At 50.8% G+C, this 19,185-nt stretch overlaps 1 protein-coding gene across 4 annotated transcripts in view; it reads left to right on the top strand.

The window, feature by feature from the left end:
* The window catches only part of COL8A2 (collagen type VIII alpha 2 chain), a 147,218-nt gene extending 128,429 nt beyond the window's left edge, over positions 1-18,789 (top strand). For all 4 annotated transcript variants that reach the window (XM_044997639.1, XM_044997636.1, XM_044997635.1 and 1 more), the window contains one exon: positions 13,804-18,789. In XM_044997639.1, coding sequence (XP_044853574.1) covers positions 13,804-15,725 — 1,922 coding nt within the window. In that variant the 3' untranslated portion in view covers positions 15,726-18,789. The remainder of the gene's footprint in view (positions 1-13,803) is intronic.
* The last annotated feature ends 396 nt before the right edge of the window (positions 18,790-19,185 follow it).

The raw sequence follows: 19,185 nt of genomic DNA, 5'->3' as shown, positions 1-19,185 counted from the left end.
ATGTTGGAAACACACAGCGCTGCAGTAAGGAGCCGTGCCCTGTGGAGCATTGAAAATCCAGGCCCTGATCCTGCAGTCCACCAGCGGGAGATCTGATCCACAGTCTCTAGGTTAGGTCCAGGCAGCCTTCAAACCTTGCTCCTAACATTCCCACCCTAACCAGAGACACTTGCACCAGGAAGGTGTCAGTCGTCAGAGCACCTCCCGTGAGATGCCTTCTTGGGTGGGGAGGAACAGGCTCCGCCCTGAGGCTCCAAAAGCAGCCAAATAATTGCTCCCCTGTTCTCTTCCTAACCCCAAACGCTGTGGTTTCAATCAGCCTGGTCCCAGGCCCTGCCATGAGAGCGGAGCTGCTGGTTCTCTACACACAACGCCGCTGGGGCCATGCAGCGTGAGCTGGCGCTGCCCTGGAGCCAATCCTCGCTGTGCACATTGGGACCCCCACCCAGCTTCTTGCCCAAGCCCTCAGCGATGCATAGGACTGAGCAGCCATTGGGTGGCAAAACCGCAGCATCCAACACGCGTGGGAGAGGGGGCGGTTTCCTGCGAGCAGAGGCAAAGGCCATCGCCCTTCCCGGTCGTTATTTGGATTCCACCACCACCCCCCGCCCCTGAAACAAACAGTCCCTCCCAGCTCCACTGGCTCCTCAATTCCAGTATAACCAGGGAGCCCCCCTGGAGGAGTGTCGCGGGGGGCAGTTTATTGGGGGAACTGAGGTGCCAGTGGTGCAGGGGGGGCAGACTGTCTAACAAGCTGTCCCAAGTCCAGGCAGAGCAGGACAGTCCGGAGTCCTGTCGCGCAGCGACTGCTCAGGAAGAACCAGGACACCAGAAGCCTCTCCTTGCGGCTAATGGCAGCAGAGACCTTCCTTTCCCTTGCAGGGCTGCAGGCCAAACCAAGCTGTGGTCTGTCTGCTGGCACTGCCGCCTGGCCCTGGGATCGAAGAGTCCGGCTGAGCCCTTTGCACCTCGTCCCTCCTGGCTGGGCAGCAAGTGGGCAGAGAGCTGAGCCTTCTCCTGAGGACGGGAGAGACCGAGCCGCAACAGCTCCCCCGCCTGCCACCGCTTGGCATTCCAACGGGTTTGATTCGTGCTCGTTAATTAGTATTGTGGTAGCAGCTGCACGGTGCTGGGCACTGTACAGACACGTAACAGAGACGGTCCCCGTCCCAAGAGCCTCTCGAACGAGAGACAACAGCCGGAAGCAGCGAACAGATGGGGGAGCACAAGGAAAGAAGGAGTCTATGCTGGTCCTTGCACCCCAGCCATGTTCACTGACCCGACTGAGCCAAAGCCTCGCATGGAGCAGACACAGTGACAAAGAAGGGGCCGTTTACACATCGTCATTTTTCTAACCTGATCTGGATTTGGAGCGGCTGCTCTTCGTGGCAAGTTGTTGGGTTTGTCATGATAGTTGCCTTGACCTGGGGCTGGATTGGCTTCTCTAGAGGACCCTGGCCGGAGCAGATTCCGCTGATCAGCGCACACCGGGGGACTGCCTCTGTTCTCATTTGCAGCTGTATAAATCTGCAGTGATTCCACTGACATCAGTGAAGTGACTCCAGATCTGACACCCGTGTAACTGGTTGCGGAGTCCTGACCCATGTGCTGGAAATTAACATGCGGTGGAGAGTGCCCAGGAAACTGAAGCACGCCGCAGGCTTTGGCGGGGCCGGACTGCTGGACACTGCAGAAGTGGTTATGATCGGCTGGGCAGCCCTAAGTACAAATGATTCAATCCATCCTTGGTGCAGGGCCCTTGCCAGGAGCTCTTTATCTGCGCAGTGTCGGCAGCGGATCACAGAAGTACCTGAGCTCATAAATATGGCCGCAGACAACACAGTGCAGCGGCCCAGTGCTGAAACATTAGCTACCTGATGAAAGCTGGATTGCAGGCTCATTCCAGCTGGGGAAAACCTCTGGAGCCTGCTCCACTCAGTTAGCTCAGGGCTGGACCCTCCAGCCTGGCGGGAGTGTTGGCTCCAGGAGGAATAACTTCTCGAGGGGTTTGCAGGCGGCTGCAGAAGGCCAGCTTGCTAGTGCCTGATTTACGAGGAATCTGAATGGCTAATCAAGAGCTAAGGTCAGCACATGCGGCAGGGGAAAAAACACAGCAAAAGCTGGAGTTGAAGTGAGTTAAGCTCTCCGCCCCCTCCAGCTGCTGGGAGTCTGTTCTCTGAATCCCAGCCAGAGACAGAAACTCTACAGGCAGCCCCACCAAAAAGGAACGTTTTAGCTGCCGATGGGACTGGAGTCAAATATCTCTTTGCTGGGTTTTTTTTTCTACGTACTCTAGCCACATACAAGACAGAGTTGTCATTGGTAGTAGTACCTACAGCGCTAGGTGCTGCATGACTATGGGTGGGGAAACTGAGGCACAGAGGAATTGACTTGCCCTAGGTCACACATCAAGCCAGTGGCAGAGTAAGGGATAGAACCTACATCTCCTGCATCCCAGGCCAAGGCGCTATCCACTGGATGACACTGCTGCTCTGAGGGATCAGGTGACTGACAGTCCTCTGAGCTCACCTAACTGGCCATCCTAATGTGAGCTTCGTAAGAGTGAGAGAGCAGATTAGGGCAAGCAAGAATTGCAGTGAAGGCCCAGGAGAGGCCAGAGGCTGCGTCAGTCCTGGTGCCTGGTGAGAGGTGTGACTCTGTCAAGGCAAGTGGTATTTGGCGGCAGGGTCACTGTGATGAAGGCAGATGCCCCGGTGATGGGCACGTTCCCCTACATCTGTCTGTCTTATCCAACAGCGTAAGAAACACATACAGGATTTGCTGGTGCTTTGGTAAATCCTGCTTTACATAACACCCACAAAGAGGAAACAGACTCCTCTAGCTCCTGGCCGAGGGTTATTTATAGACCCTACAACCCCAATCCAGCCACTACTCCACTTATTGACTAAAACCAAGCTGACAATCTAGTGGTCAGAGCTGGGCACTGGGAGCCTGGGTCCTGTTCCCATCCTGCCACTGACCCTGCGTGTGCCTGAGGATGAGTCACTCGACCGCACCATGCCCCGAGTTCCCCAGTTGTTAAAAGGGGGGACAGTAACACCGTGGTACCTCACAGGGGCAGGGTTCTGGGATTTCAGTAACCCAGCGCTTGGAGCGGAGAGCCTGGCTCGGCGGGGGGGACCGTACGTGGGACGGGTGAGATCAGAGCCTGGCTCGGCCGGGGGGACCATACATGGGACGTGTGAGATCAGAGCCTGGCTCGGCCGGGGGGACCATACATGGGACGGGTGAGAACAAGACAAGGGCGCGGTGTGCAACGGACCAGAAAATGAGGCCATGAGAGACTCCGCAAACCGGCGAGCTCTTCAGGCAGGGACTGGCTTTCTGTTCTGTTTGCACAGCGGCCTGGCTCAGCGGAGTCCTGGGCCAGGGCTGGGGCTGCCGGCTGCTAGGGAAACCCAAAGACCAAGTAATAAGGCGATGAAGTACCTCCTAGCCCCGAAACATAACGGCAGGAGGAGTGAAAGAAGGGACCGGGCTGCCTTCACCATTAGTCTTTGGTGGATGCAGCGAAAGCTGCATCTGGGTTTGTCAGACTGCACACGTCTGGCCTCTGCCTCGCCTTCTCTGATGGCACCGGACTCCAGGGTCCGAGGAGGCCATTTTGCTCTGCTTGGCATTGCAGACCGCACGGCCCTGTTATCCACAGAGTGTTGTAGTGGCAGCAGCAGCCTTGAGGTGAGGATGGGCGGGGGGGTTGCTAGCCCCAGAGGGCCCAGGCAAGCCGAGGAGCAGGAGATCTCATGACCCCTGTCTCCCTGGTACATGCACGCTTCCTGCCCCGCTGCCTGTAGCTTTCCAAAACTCTCACTAAAGCTGTTTTCAAAGTGGCCCAAGCTTTGTGTGTGGCTATTTCCACCCAGGAGAGGGCAGGAAATGGGCATAATGAAGCATCATTTTTTTCAGCCAGGCCACCTTTGAGAATATTTATTAAAAACTCAGGGGTTGCTCTGATAAATCCCCAACACCGGACAGGGCAGCTGGCTGGGGTGGGTGGGTGGGAGCATTGGACAGCTGGAGGAAGAGCTCACACAGCTGAGAGGGGTCAGGAATTTGCATAGTTGGGAAGGGGCAGGGGAAAGTTACCTATCCCATCACACAACACAAGAACCAGGGGTCACCCAATGAAATTAACAGGCTGCAGGTTTAAAACAAACAAAAGGAAGTATTTCTTCACACAACGCACAGTCAACCTGTGGAACTCATTGCCTGGGGATGTTGTGGAGGCCAAAAGTCTAACTGGGTTCAAAGAAGAATTAGCCATTGATGGACCTGTCCTCTATGAATTTCTCTATTAGCCAAGGTGGTCAGGGATGTAACTGCATTCTGCGGGTGTCCCTAAATCTCTGACAGACATGCTGGGACTGGACAGCAGGGGATGGATCACTCGGTAATTGCCCTGTTCTGTTCGTTCCCTCTGAAGCATCTGGCACTGGCCACTTTCCGAGACAGGACACTGGGCTAGCTGGACCATTGGTCTGACCCAGTACGGCCGTTCTTATGAAAGGGGAGGAGTTTGCATTGCTGGGCGGTGTCAGGGTAGGACACAGCACAGCCCTGGACCAATGAAATCCCTCTTTTTATGACACCCGCGTACAAAGGGGAGGAGCCTCCATCCTTTTCTGTCCTTGGGAAAGCTGCTGGGCAGGGACCTTTCCCACTGGGATCTGATGGCAACACTAACTGCTGGTGAAAGGAGCCGGAGGGGGGCGGCTAGTCTCCATCGTCTCCTCTCGCCCCCACCTTTTAGCCCTGGTGGGGGCCGGTAGGATTTGAGGTTTACGCATGGCAGCTGCTTTCCTGCTGGAAACTGACTGTCGGAGCTGCAGCATCAAGCATGTGCCAGCGCAGCCTCCTGGTTCAGAGGCTGCCGAGTCAGCCAGGTGTGCTCCAACCCCACACACTGAACTGGCAGCTTGCCCCTGGGTCTGCGGTGCCTGCCCACAGGGCTTGTGCTCGGCTTGAGGCTTTGGGACATGGCAAAATGCACCTGTGGTTTTACCGTGTCGTGCCTGGGGGATGCTGCCACCGCTTTGCTTTGACGGAAGAGTTGTATTAGTAGGTGCATTACGGGCACGCCCACTTCAGCTGCGTGTTCACCCAGCAAGAGACAGTCCCTGCGTTGGGGAGCTTCCAGTCACAGCAGGGAAGGGACCCAGAGGGGAAGTGACTGGCCACGAGTGGGGCCAGAACCCAGATTGCCTGATTCTTACTCCAGTGCCCGCTCCACTAGAGCACACGTGCCCAGCTGGAGGCTAGCCGCTGCCGGCAGGTTCAGACAGCAGGCTCCAAACCAGGGCTCAAAAGGGAGGCTGCTGCCCCTGCCCTCCCAGCTCCAGCACGAGCCGGCGCCTGTGCCGGGAGCCACACATGCTGACTGGCCTTGGTACTTCAAGCCTCCAACCAGTGGCTCAGAGCAGGCCTGAAATGACCCCACCTGTGGGTGCCACCTGCCCGCTGGTGACGCCTGCCAGGGGCCCACCATTTCCTCTGCTTAGCCTGTGAGCTCTCCAAGGCAGGCACTGCTCTGCCCACGGCTGGGCCCGGCACCGCGCTGCTGGCCCCTTCGGACTGGTGCAGCTGCCCGGTTTGGCAGGCCGCAATGCCCCTGCTGGGTGTGTCGCAGTGGCACCCCCTCTCCCAAGGCTCAGCGGCACCTCGCCCTGCAGTGGCACTGCTGCCTGGGAGGCTGCGTGGGGGGGGGAGGATGGTTTGGGATAAAGAAGGAATCAGGATTCCTGAGTCCTGGCTCTGGCTGTGCCATGGGCGAGTCACTGCCCCACTCCGCGCCCAGTTCCCCAGGTCTGTAGCACGGCGATGCTGTGGCAGGGCCTGGAACGCCCCCCCACCGGTTAAAGCGCCTGCTGCGTAGCCGGGGGAGGATCCCGCGGCAGCTCCAGATGGTCCCTGTATGCAATTGGCCCTGAAGGGCTTTCAGGAGAGAGGGGCTAACAATGAGCCCCCCAGGATGGGTTTTGGGGCTAAGCAAAGGCCTGAGTGGCCTGGGCGACTGAGCTATGGCAGGCCAGGTTCCCAGCTTGCTGGCGCCACCTAGTGAAAATGTCAGGAGTTACCTTTCTAAAAAGCCAAGTTGCTTTTCTAAATTGCAAAGGGGGAAAAAAACAAAAAAAGACAATTTCCCTGTATTGTAGCAGGGTAGCACCTATTTAAATAGTTTGTGAGACGTCTAGCGGTGCTCCCCGGGGGCTGTGGTTTAGAAGCCAGCAGCCAGCAGCAGGCTGTATTATTCACCTGGCCCTTGCATGTGTGTGTAGAGCTCGGCAGCAGGGTTCTCTGGAACCCAGCTATCCCCGCGGGGTTTCTTCGTATCATTTTTGTTGTGCAAATGACAAAATACCAATCAGACCTATTGTTCTCATTTTGGTCTGGCTCTTCCCCCTTCATTCTCCAGTGGCTGCAGGGTCCCTGAATGCCCAGACTCTCTCTGGTGCTCTTGCACCAATGGGATTTAATAGGAACTGAGCAGTTTTAAAACCAAACTGCTTAACCCCCAAAAGCCTCCTTACCCTTTCATGTCAGTAAAATGCTGAGCCAAGCTTGGCTAGGAGAGTATCAGCTTCCTGTTTATTTTCTTTGGGGATCATGTTTACCATAGAAATCTGTGCCTTAAGCCCGCTGGTGTCTGGAAGAGCTGCTGAGCTCAGTGAGTCCTGCAGCAAGCAACATACTGCGCTTGGGAAAGAGCGATCATCCCGTGAGTGACTGCGGACAAGCTTTACACCTTAGCTGGTGCCAGTGACTTCGCCACCTCTTCTGTGTCTGGGCCTCATGTTACAACAGACAAATGTTGCTCCCTGCCCCTCAAAGAGCCAAAAATACAACCTGTTGGCAATGGGTGACAAACCATGCACAGGCGCAGTGGTTAGAGTAGGGGAGCTGGCTGCCTTGGTTTCAGTCCAGGCTCTGACTCCAACTCACTTTGTGATCCTGGGCATGTGCGTCTCTTTGGGCACTTAAATCACATAAAGGGTCACTAAGGCATCACTTAGTCCCACTTCAGCCCGGAGGTAACACAGAGCCACGTGAGAGGAGCCTGTTCGTGTCCTAGTCCTGGATTTAAAGGCAGCTTTGCGTGAAGGAGCCAAAACTCTGACTGAACTTGGTCTCTGTGCAGAGGTGGAAGCACAGGAGTGTAAGGGCTTTGGGGCAGGGCACTATTGCTTCACTAGGCGTGTGTGTGCATGTGCAGCGCCTCGCCCTGCGGAGCAGAGATCCCTGACTGTACATGGAATAAAGCATTAGTTAAGTCAGAGTCTGTTGCTGGCTCCCCATGGCAGATTACACACCGCAGCCTCCTGCCTTGCTTACGTGTGTATTTATCAGACTAAGCCAGGAGCGCCTCTTTCCCATCCTGGTGGGGAAAAGGGATGCGTCTTTGATCCCCCAATGGTAGCACTGCCTTCTCAGAGCACCTCCACATCTTCCCCAGCCCCTCACAGAGTCAGAGAGCCAATGAGCCCCTTCGTTCAGCTATTGACCAGGGTCCTGCCTTTGTCTGCTGGGAGTGGTCAGTCCTCACCCCTCCCACAGCAGCAGCCAAACAGTTGCTACCATCTGGCAATTGTTCAGTGGCCTTTCTATGAAATGAGTTTGTAGGTTCTCTGCCCAGGTCCAAGGGCAAGTGTCTAAACCACAGAAACAAGCCCTATAATTTTTTCCCCATCTGAGGCTGGGCAAGGAGCCCAAGGTGTGGGAATGGTCCACAGAGACTGAGTTTCCCCATTTCCCTTAAAGGTGGCTCCTCCAGAGTCATATTAACAGCAGGGCAGTTGGGGGGAACACGCAGACTACTGCTGCATGGAGCAGGACCTACCCTGCGGTCTTCAGAAGCTGCCAATCCCGCAACTTTCACCTATATTAAAATGTTTACAGAAAATACAGTGCACACCTTGTAGAGCGGTTGCTCATATGAAGTCAAAAGGCCTCCAGTTAACATCTCAGCAGCGCCCTCATGTCCTGATAAATGTGAAACTTCCCTTGCCAAGATGACGATTATTTTTATAATATGTTCCCTTCCAACTTTAATCCCATTAAGCTCCATCCGTTCGTTCTTCCCCTCCTAAGTCTGCAAGGACCCTCATGGCACTCTATTGCTCCCTGTGATCTGCTGAGCGCCGGCCTCTGGAAGAAAATGAAAAGCCTGGAGAGAACGTCAAGGCCAGCAGAAATGAAAGGGCCCCAGGCAGAAGTTTATCCAGCCATAGGCAAAAAAACCTGGGCAAGTAAGGAAATCGCCACAATAAGCTGCCAAGAAGAGTCTCCACAGGCCACATGAGCAAGAGAAGGTCTTAGAACCACTACATGTTCAAGAACAAAGTCCTAATGTGTGACACATGGGAGAGCTCATTAAGGATTTTGAAGACGAGGTGATCTGAATGTAAGACGCCTGTTTGATATGTCTTGGAATCATCTCTGGATTGATCTGCATTTTCCAGGTTACCCAACACACCGAACGTTTGGACAGGGGCTACTGATTTAGAATGTACTGCTGCTAACCTCTCTGGTGGTGTCCTATGCCCTGTTCATATTCCCTGGCAACCCCAGCTGAAGCTGAAAGTGTCTTTGTTGTAAACTGCCCTAAGGGGGGGCTGGTAGGCCAAGGGACAGGCACTGCTTCCTCGGGTGAACTCTTTGGGCTGCCCCCACAGCATGAGGAAGGGTTGAGTAATTCCATGGCATGAAGACAGAGAAGAGTGAGTTCAGAGAGAACATAGTGATGGTGTGTTCAAGGTGGGAAGACAGTTGCTGCCTTGTACAAGGGCTCCAGAAATTACCACCATTGTTTGGCCATAGGAGTTAACTGTATTTCCACTGGAGAGGAAAGGCAGTGAGCATTAAGGGTGTTTTTCCCCCCCACACCTTATCAGGTGCTGACCACAGCTAAAGATGGGATGGTGGACTAGATAACCATTGGCCCATGCTACCATGTACATAATTAGCCTGTGAAACTCACTGTCACGTGGCATTACTGAGGCCAACAGCTCAGCAATATTCAAAAAAAAAAAAAGAATTAGCCATTGTTATGACTACCAGAACCCGCCACAGGTATAGTAACTAGGATGACAATTCATCAGGGATGTGTCAGCCCTCATAGTTCAGGGCATAGGCCAACCCCCGTCTGCTTGAGGTCAGGAAGAAACTTCTTTTCATTGGCACATTATTCCATCTTTAAATTTCTTGCACCTTCCTCTGAAGCAGCTGATGCTGGCCACTGTCAGAGACCAAGCTAGATGGACCATTGAGCTGAAAATTCCTTTGTTCTGGAATTAGGTTGAAACCTTCCCTCTGGACCTGAGGCGAGACCTTCTGTAGAGGCTCTGTCTATTGTTTTCCCGCCCAGACTCCCAGGTGGCTGCTTCCATTAGCATTCATGGTAGTTTTGCTCATACACAGAGGGGAGCATATAACCCTTTGCTATTGCTGTGAAATGCAGCCTCTCCGAGACCTGCGTCTGTGGTAAGACACGGTCTCCTGAAATTGGATACCGTTGGGGCTGTAATGTCCCAATTTCTCTGTGCTAACGTCCCCGGTTTGGTTTTCCTGTCTGCTTTCTTGGCTGCCCACAAGCTGGCAACTCGCATCTGGCTTTTTCTTTTGGTGAGGTTTTGTTTTTTTTTTCCCTGTCCCCTCCTTCATGGGCTAAGCTGTATCTCCATGTTTTGATTCCACGCGAAATGACCTAGAAAACTAATTCTTACAAACCATAGCATCCAGCACAAGAAGAAAAGAAAAAAAACCACATATTGAAATAATTTTCCCGGGAAGATATTTTCCAGAAATCTGCTTGAGCACACAGTTTAAATCTTTCTTTTTTCTCAGCTGCAGAAATCCAGTGGCGATGTCTTGATAGACAAGTATTTCCTTAATCAAGATAACCATGTGACCTCTATTAGAGCAGAGGATGTGGGCAAGTCTTTGATATGCAGATAAGCTCAGGAAAGCCTAAGCCCTGACTATGTTTCCATTAACAAAAGAAAAATAACCACATTTCCCGACTTGGTTGAAATGACCAGTGCTAATTTTTGGGCTTAAAGGAAAAGCCCCCTTTGATACTTAGCTGGGGCCTTGTCTGCTGCCTTTATTATTTTTACCGCCTGTGCCTTAAATCTCATGTAATCTTTCCCCATTGACTGAGCAAAATCTCCTAGTGTTGGCAGATCCAGCCAGCCCCACGGTTTCCTTGCTTTTATGTCCTCACTCAGCACACTGACTCCTCAGTCTCCAGGGGATGGACCTGGCTCTGTTCCCAACACAGAGTCTGTTTCTCTCCAGCACTCACTTCTCTTTTACCCTCCCCCTCCTGGAACTTTTGAACCTCCTTTGCCCCGAGCATTGAACCAGGCAGCCCCAGACCCTCCCTTAGCTTTTACCATTCACGACTCCTCCTAAAGCCAGGAGCGACAGGTAGGCCTGTGCGTCCAGCGTCTGGCATTCAGAGCATCTGTCTGCCCATGGGTCAGTGGGCTCTAGCATGGCAGTGGGCGTAGCTTGAAGCTTTTTTCTCAGATGGTGGATGGGTGGGTGGAATGCAGCTTCCTCCTCTCCCTACGGTTACTTGTGGGGCTGCAGGCCTTAGAGAATCCATGATCAGCTCTCTTGCGGAGAATGAAAAGCACTCAGCAGACAGCATCTTTCTTTCATTTTCTGTTTGTTCCGTGTCTGTCCTCAGTGCAATGTGACTCCAGAGTGTACTGCTGCATCAACTTCCCATCCAGCAGCTTCCAACCACCAAACACAGTTTGCCTGCTCCGCCTTCCTCCCCACAGCGCCCTACTGGGCTTGTAGCCCATGCACAGTTCCATAAACTAGGAGCAAACAGTTGGGTGGTTTATATGGCTGGCCGTGGGAGAACTTTGTGCAAGGGAAATGCAAGTCACTGGTTTGAACCTGGCTGATGGCAGGAGCCATGACCCAAAGCCAACTTTGGCTGAGGGAAAGTGTGGTGCAGAGGACAATGCACTGGACAGGGCCAGAAGTTGTTGGTTCTTTTTTTTCCCCTGGCTCTGCTGTGTGACTTTGGGCAAGTTAGTTCTCCACTCCCACCCTTTGGCCATCTAGATTGCAAGCTCTTCACGCTAGCATTGTCTTCTGCTGTGTGTACGAACAATGCCCAGCACAATGCCCTGATCTCAGTTGGAGCCACTAGATCAGGGGTAGGTAACCTATGGCACGCGTGCCCTGAGCTGATTTTCAGTGGCACTCACACTGCCTGGGTCCTGGGTGTCGCCATACCAACTCTAATGAGACTAATTGATTAAGGTGGACCTCATTAGAGTTGGTACGGCAACACTCATTTTTTCATGTTCTCTGTGTATATCTATCTTCCTACTGTATTTTCCACTGCATGCATCCCATGAAGCGGGCTTTAGCCCACGAAAGCTTATGCTCAAATAAATGTGTTAGTCTCTAAGGTGCCACAAGGGCTCCTGTTCTTTTTGCTGATACAGACTAACACGGCTTCCACTCTGAAACTTGTTTTTAGAAACGTGTCTAAGTAACCATCAAGTATCTCTTCTATTAAACCTACCTGGGACAAGAGCCAGCCAAAATGTTCTCCCACGTCTCAGGTGGGAAGTGAAGCCATGCCTGGGCTACTCTGCGCCTGCACCAATAGTACCCAGCTGTGGTGAGCAGCAATTATGACACACTGTGGCTCGTCTACACTTCCATCTCCTTTTCTGATGCATTTTCCTTTTTCTTTCTTTCTTATGGCCCTTTGCAAAACCGCTATAATTCTCTAAATGGCAAGTGCTTAGGGCCTACTCCCAGCTGTGCTGAATCAGTCCAGGATGGTATTGCTGTTGCATTTCCTTCGCAGCAATTGGCTTTGTCTACATTCTCAGTGTGTTTAAAGTTTCCTCCCCAATGCTACAATCCATAGGCAAGCGGGACTGCGCCAATGAACACAGACACATCTTATGTGAATGCACAAATGACAAACCAAGAAAATATCCTAAAGCACTGTAGTCAGCCTAGTAAGAGAAAACCATTTTAGGACTAGAGAAGTCCAAGATTTTAAGGGCGGCTCAGTCACTCAGCGGATTGGTGATAGGGTACCGTTCATCTTGGCAGTGCCTTTCGTTGCCAACACACTCTTTCGAGTCCAGCCCAGAGCCGTAGTGACTGAAAGCCATTACCCGCTGATGGCTCTTTTGTAGCCAGTATGAATGATTGGAGGGGCGGGGAGTCCTCAGGTCCTAGGGAACATGTAAAAACAGCTCCCTAAATATCACCCTCACAACTGATGCTAATTGGCATGCTTGGCCATACTGGCAATGGAGAAACTAAGGGTTGGCAGGGACCCTGGAGGCTAGCCAATGCTCTTGTTTCTAGTGATAGTGCTGCAACAACAGGCCTTACGCTCATTGGTGGGGCAGTGTGTGAAGCCTCCTCTGTCACTGCTTAGCTCGATGCATGTCTAGAGGAAGGTCAGGTTTGTGAATAAGGCGCTGGGACTAAAGAGATGTGGATTCAGTCCCCACCTTTGCCAAGACCTCCTGTGTGACCAAGTCACTTTGGTCCCGCTCCTCAGAGATATTTAGGCACCTAATGCCCATTGATTTCAATGGCCGTACATGTCTGAATACCTTTAAGGCACTGGGCCTTAAGTTCTTTGTGCCGCAGGTGTTCATTTGTTGATGGGCCTAATTATACTCCTTCCTTTATGACTATTTTATATGTTTAGAGTGTAAGATGGTATTGAGCATGGACTCGCTTACTAGCTGTTTGGATGGTGTCAAGCACAGTGAAGGGGCCCAGTTTTGGTTGGGGTTCTAGGTGTTACAGTGAGGGTGGCCCAGTCTTGTTTGGGGTTCTAGGTGCTACTATAATATCAACAGTAATAATAAGTCTAAGTCATAGATTTTTTTTTCCAACCCAAACACTGATTTTGCATCATCTGTGAATTTGGTGAACATCTTAGCTTGTTACTATTTGCAAATGAAGATGCCAGAATGATAACACTAGATGCTGTTAGAAGCATCAGTGGAAGCACAGGGGGCCTCTGAAACTATCAAAAATGTCCAAGAGTTAGCCCGCACTCCAAAGAATATCATAGTATCTATTAGCCTTGCCACCCCACTGATAACTAGACAGCAGGGCATCCGTGAAGCCACCATCTTTAGTCTCAGTAAAAGCTACAGGTTCACTCTTTTCCTTTTGCCTTTACCTTGAGCACAGCGAGTCTGAATTGCTCATCTCTATTCCGTTTTTTTTTCCCATAGTTGGTTTAGCAAATTGGTCTAACTCCCCATTTAATGTTCAAGTACCCGGTGGGACGTGTTTTAGCTACTTCTAAATCAGCCATAAATGATAAAGTGTCTGAACAGGCCTCTGTTCATCTGGTGCTAACGTACATTCCTACAACCTACCATTAAAGTAAAAGGAGCCTCTGGGTGTGTATAGTTAATGATACCCCATCCCCAGGCTTTCAGAGCGCCTTTCATCTCAGACTCTCAAAGTGCTTCACAAATATTAATTTCCAACGTCAGCGGGAGGGTTTATAGCAATATCTCCATTTAACAAGGCAGTACGGCTCAGAGCCTCAAAAGGTATTTAGGAGCCTAAATCCTATTGAAATCAATTGGCATTAGCCTCCTAAATCCTTCCGAGGCTCTGGGCTGTGCCGTCACTAACACCCAGCACTAGCCACAATGGCGTCTCCTCTCATGACGCTGAGGTTCTGCTTCTCCTGGTAGTGGGTGGGCACTAGGCCTTTCCTCACGTACCCAGTAAGGGTTTGGTGTCTCTTGCTCTTAACAGACATGCCACCGCTCCTGCCGATGGATCTCAAAGGGGAGCCAGGCCCCCCAGGAAAGCCAGGCCCAAGAGGACCTCCAGGCCCCCCAGGCTATCCAGGAAAACCAGGCACTGGGAAACCCGGACTTCATGGCCAGCCAGGCCCTGCTGGCCCCCCTGGATTTTCTGGTGTTGGCAAACCAGGTATCCCAGGGCTCCCAGGAAAGGCAGGTATGAAAGGGATGCCCGGCCTCAAAGGTGAACCCGGCATGAGAGGTGAGCAAGGCCAGAGAGGATTACCTGGCCCGCCAGGACTGCCTGGGCCAGCAGGCATCTCCGTCAATGGGAAACCAGGCATGCAGGGCACTCCAGGCCTACCAGGATTTCGGGGTGAGCCTGGGCCAAAAGGGGAGCCAGGGCCTCGGGGGGAGCGTGGCTTAAAGGGTGAAAATGGCATTGGGAAGCCAGGGTTTCCCGGTCCCCAAGGAAATGGAGGACCCCCCGGCCCCGCTGGGCCTCCAGGGCCAAACGGCTTTGGGAAACCAGGGTTTGATGGCTTACCAGGTGCTCCAGGGGGGAAAGGCGAGATGGGCCCATCTGGAGCCCCTGGGATCAATGGGCAACCTGGGCCAATGGGGCCACGGGGTCCACCAGGCATTGATGGACTAGGCATCCCGGGCGTCGGGGGGGTTCCAGGTATGCAAGGCCCCGTGGGGCCAAAGGGAGAACCCGGTATCCGTGGCCTTCCCGGTTTACCTGGGCCTGCAGGCTATGGGAAACCAGGTTTGCCAGGCTTAAAAGGAGATCGTGGGCAACCTGGGATCCAAGGAGCCATTGGCGACAAAGGGGAACCCGGCCTAGATGGGGAAGCAGGCGAGCAGGGCCCACAGGGTGTCATTGGACCCCCCGGGGTGCCAGGCTCCATGGGTTTGCCAGGCAAACACGGGCTGCCAGGCCTCAAAGGTGAGGTTGGGCTGCCTGGGCCCCCAGGAATACCGGGGATGCGTGGAGACCAAGGGCCAAACGGCTTTGCAGGGAAACCAGGGGTACCTGGAGAGAGAGGTTTGCCTGGGTCACAGGGACCACCTGGCCCCACAGGGCCAAAAGGAGAACCAGGGTTCACAGGGGTTCCTGGGGTGCCAGGGATAACAGGTAGCCTGGGACCAAAGGGAGATGCAGGAATTCCAGGCCAGCCAGGCCTGAGGGGCCCATCTGGTATTCCAGGCCTCCAAGGCCCTTCTGGTCCCATGGGGCCACAGGGCTTACCAGGGCTGAAAGGGGAACCTGGCCTCCCAGGCCCTCGAGGGGAGGGGAAGGTAGGGGAGCCTGGCATTACAGGACCCATTGGCCCACCTGGAATACCAGGGACACGTGGATTAAACGGCCCCCCAGGACCCCCAGGGCCGCCTGGTCCCCCCGGGGCACCAGGGGTGTTCGACGAGACAGGCATCGCTGGGCTGCACTTGCCGGATGGAGGCGTGGAAGGAGCGGTGTTAGGGAATGGGAAGCCTGGGAAGCCCCAGTATGGCAAAGGGGAGCTCTCTGCCCGGATAGCACCTGCTTTCACCGCCATCCTGACCTCCCCGTTCCCAGCCTCTGGCATGCCAGTCAAATTCGACAGGACTTTGTACAACGGGCACAACGCCTACAATCCAGCCACTGGGATATTCACCTGCCCCATCTCCGGCATCTATTACTTTGCCTACCACGTGCACGTCAAAGGGACTAACGTCTGGGTGGCGCTTTATAAGAACAATGTGCCCGCCACATACACCTACGACGAGTACAAAAAGGGCTACCTGGATCAAGCCTCAGGCAGCGCAGTGCTCGAACTCAAAGAGAATGACCAAGTCTGGGTCCAAATGCCCTCGGACCAAGCCAATGGGCTGTACTCCACAGAATACATCCACTCCTCCTTCTCCGGCTTCCTGCTTTGCCCCACATAACAGCTGTTGGGTGGTTCCCCTTTTTACCCACTTTAGCCATAAACTGTCTTGTTTTTTAATAATTTTTTTTAAAAAATAAAAATACAAAAAAGAAAAATCACTGGGAAGAACGTGCAAGTCATTGGCGCAGGACCTCACTTCACACTGTTCACTCAAGGAGTCAAGCGGATAAGGGGAAAGGAGCCTTTGTTGTTTCCGGGGGGGGGGCGGCAAGTGGGAGAGGTGTCTTTGGAATAAATTTTACCTTTGTGACTGCACATCAAACACAGAAACTAGCTCAGGCTGGCTAGGATCTAGCTATGCAACTACATTGTTCTTTAAGTCAGAGGAGGAAAGCTGAAGAATCTAGACCCTTCTTGGTTTATAATCAAGTGCCCTCATGTTCTCGCTGTTGAGTACTAGTTAAATAAATAAAGCCATTTTGCATATTCGTTAGCCAATCCAGGGATCCTAAGCAATCTCAAATCTCTAGAGCAGTGGAGATTCCTGGTGGATTGACTATCACCTTCCCAATCAATCAGTTCCCCATATTTCAATCTCATTGACGCTTGAATCAGTCTCTCAGATTCGATCAGGGTGGGTGGATTTAGTCATCAAAAGGGGAACACTTTGCAGAAGCACCTTTTTATAAGTAAATATTTAAGAAAAAATCTTTAGGAACAAAAAAGATCATTAGTAGCACCTGGCAATAGGATGGGTGCCGAATATACTCCAAAGCCATTCAGGGAATTTGGGACCCCCTGTGATGAACAATGTTCCTTGACCTTGTATTAATTCCTGCATTAGCGAGTCAAAGGGCCAGTTCTATCACATATATTTCTGTAGCCCACAGACTTGTTGGGGCTTATGAACGTTTTATCATCTGACAATCCAAGGATGGCGCTGCAAGCATGGCTTACATTGCTACTAGCTGATTTCGTGGAAGGTTTAGCTCTGCTTTCTTTAAGGTGCCATTTATAGACAACTTACTTTTAATGTCTACCTTTCAGGATGTGTACACTATTTTTTCCTTCCCCTTGGGGAACTTATTAAAAAAAAAAAGCTTTCATTCTAACTTCCCATGCATTCATTTTACAACGGTGCTATTATCTACTCAACAATGTTATTTACAAGCATAGTGCAATACATATCTTTGAAAGCTGCACCGGTCTGCGTGCAGGTTTCTGTGACTTAGGAAAAAAATAATTTCATGTTTGTCCTGTTGTTACCACTTTGCCTCAATAATGCTTGAAATGTCATTGATCCGAATATGGGTTACAAGGTTTATTACAGCTTTTGGTGTGCCTAGCTATTGACCACCTGGCTGCTCTGGCCTTTGCAAACTGGAACAATTGAAGCCTGTTGCTTTGCAGCTTGCGGTAAGGTAAAATGGCTACAGACCATTGCATTTAAAAGTTACTAAAGAGATTCTTCTCACCCTGGGTAGATAGAACATGTTGAAGTTAAGCCACATATAATATACTGAATTCCTTTCTACAAAGACATGTGCCTAAGAAAATAGCTGAAATTCATTCAGTCAATAGCTCAGTGTTCATTATTCTCAACTGTCCATGATGCCTGTAACATGGCCAAAGGAGAGAGAAAGAGTAAGAATGTGACTTAATATTATTCTCCAGATTTATTGTAGATAAAACTATTTAAACAGATTTTTTTTTCCTTAAACTACACTGTGTTTGTGTGTCTTGCCATCCAGGGCTTCCATTTACAAAAACACGCCCATCCCTGAATTACAAAATAGGAAACAAAAAGAAGAAAGCTAAAGAAAAAAAATCCATAGACTAACGTTTCAGACGGAATCTTTCTGGAATTGGGTCTCCCCTTCCCTTTTAGTTTTTATTCGGATTTACAAGAGCAGGTTGTGAAGCGATGGAACTTTTAACAAAGACAAATACGGCCTGATATTTTGAATTCTGTCAGATGTTTTTAATTCCTGAAGGCAGAAGAATGTCAGAGCCCTTCACGGCCCAGATTCTTTTGGTAATCGGTTCTTTGATTTCCCATTCGAAATAGGAACCATAAAGTAAAGACCTAAAATTTGAAGAAGAGCAGCTCAGTTCCTCTCTTCAAATCCATACTTGAAAGGACAGTGCCGGTGTGGGGCTTCTGTCTTCTTAGTTTAAATGTATTTTCCTGCAGAGAACCACAATGAACTCAAGTTGATAATACAGCAGACCCCTTCATTTCAGAGCAAAGAGGTCTCACTCCTTGTACCACCTAACACTGCCAGAGGCAGAGATGGTAACTTACATATGCTACCTGCAGTAGGGTAAGGAACTTCTGCACAGTTGAAAATTCACTCAAGGGTGGAAGTTTAAGCCTGTTATTCGACAAAGCAACTTATTTATACTGTGTTCTAACCTACGTTCAGTCCTGGTTTGGTTTGTTATTAATTCAATCCTCTGGTTCTGCCTGGCAAAAACAGTGACAGAAATGCACATTATAACCAAATGCAAATATTAACTCATTCAGTTCTGTAGAAAATATTTTGCAATTTCACTTTCCCTTCATGTGCAGAGCAAGAACCATAATCACCCTTCTGCAGCTCTATAACCTGTTACATTTACACAGTAATTGAATGACAAGGATATTACACACACAGGGAGGCTAGGAACCGATGCACAGGGTGAAGGAGGGAAGGTGTTCGGAACACCAGATATTGTCAGGAAGATTTCTTTTGAAGTATGTAATATTTGCCAGCAGGAAGGTTTATTTTCTGTCATGGCTGTGAGCGCTTGGGATGTTGGTATCAGTCACACACATACAAAAAATGGTTGGGATGAATGAAGTTTGTCAATTTTTAACTATGAAAACTACATTACAGTGTGCATTTTTATATACAAATTCTTACTTTTTTTTAAAGTTTGCCTCTAGTATCTTCTTTTCTAACCTAGTATATAGAGGATTTTAGTTTTGTAAAAATACCTATTACATGCACTGTCATAGTAAAATTGGTTGAAAATGCCTTCTCTTTGATTGTGATCGGAAACTGGCCTCTTCAGAACTAAAACTACAGTACTTGATTGTATTGACACAACATCAATAAAACTTCTTGTATAAAAGATCATCTCAGCTGTGCCTTTGTCCTATTATGATGTATTTGTATTGCTGGAGCATGTACACATAGTAAGAGACAACCCCTGTTCCGCGAGCTTACAGTCTGAACAGGCGAAGGAAAGATTAATAGCCCCATTGTTCTGGGGACGAGGCACGGGAATAGTCCATGGCTCACCCAAGGAGTCTACATCAGAGCTCACATTTGACCCCACACCTTCTGTAGCAGCAGCCAGCACCCAAACCACAAGACGAAGCTTCTGTATTCAAAGTACCACTTCTGAAATACCCTTGTATAAGTCTGGTCATAATCATAGGTCTCAACTCATCCTGCCTGCCGTAGCTACGAGCTCTCCTTTGTAATATGCACAGCCTTAGATACGGAAGTCTCCCTTCTTTTCATGCAACA

The sequence above is a fragment of the Mauremys mutica genome, chromosome 23, assembly GCF_020497125.1.
Source record: "Mauremys mutica isolate MM-2020 ecotype Southern chromosome 23, ASM2049712v1, whole genome shotgun sequence".
NCBI lineage: Eukaryota > Metazoa > Chordata > Testudines > Geoemydidae > Mauremys > Mauremys mutica.
The sequence above is the reverse complement of the archived record's forward strand: the minus strand, read 5'-3'. Positions and strand labels throughout refer to the sequence as shown.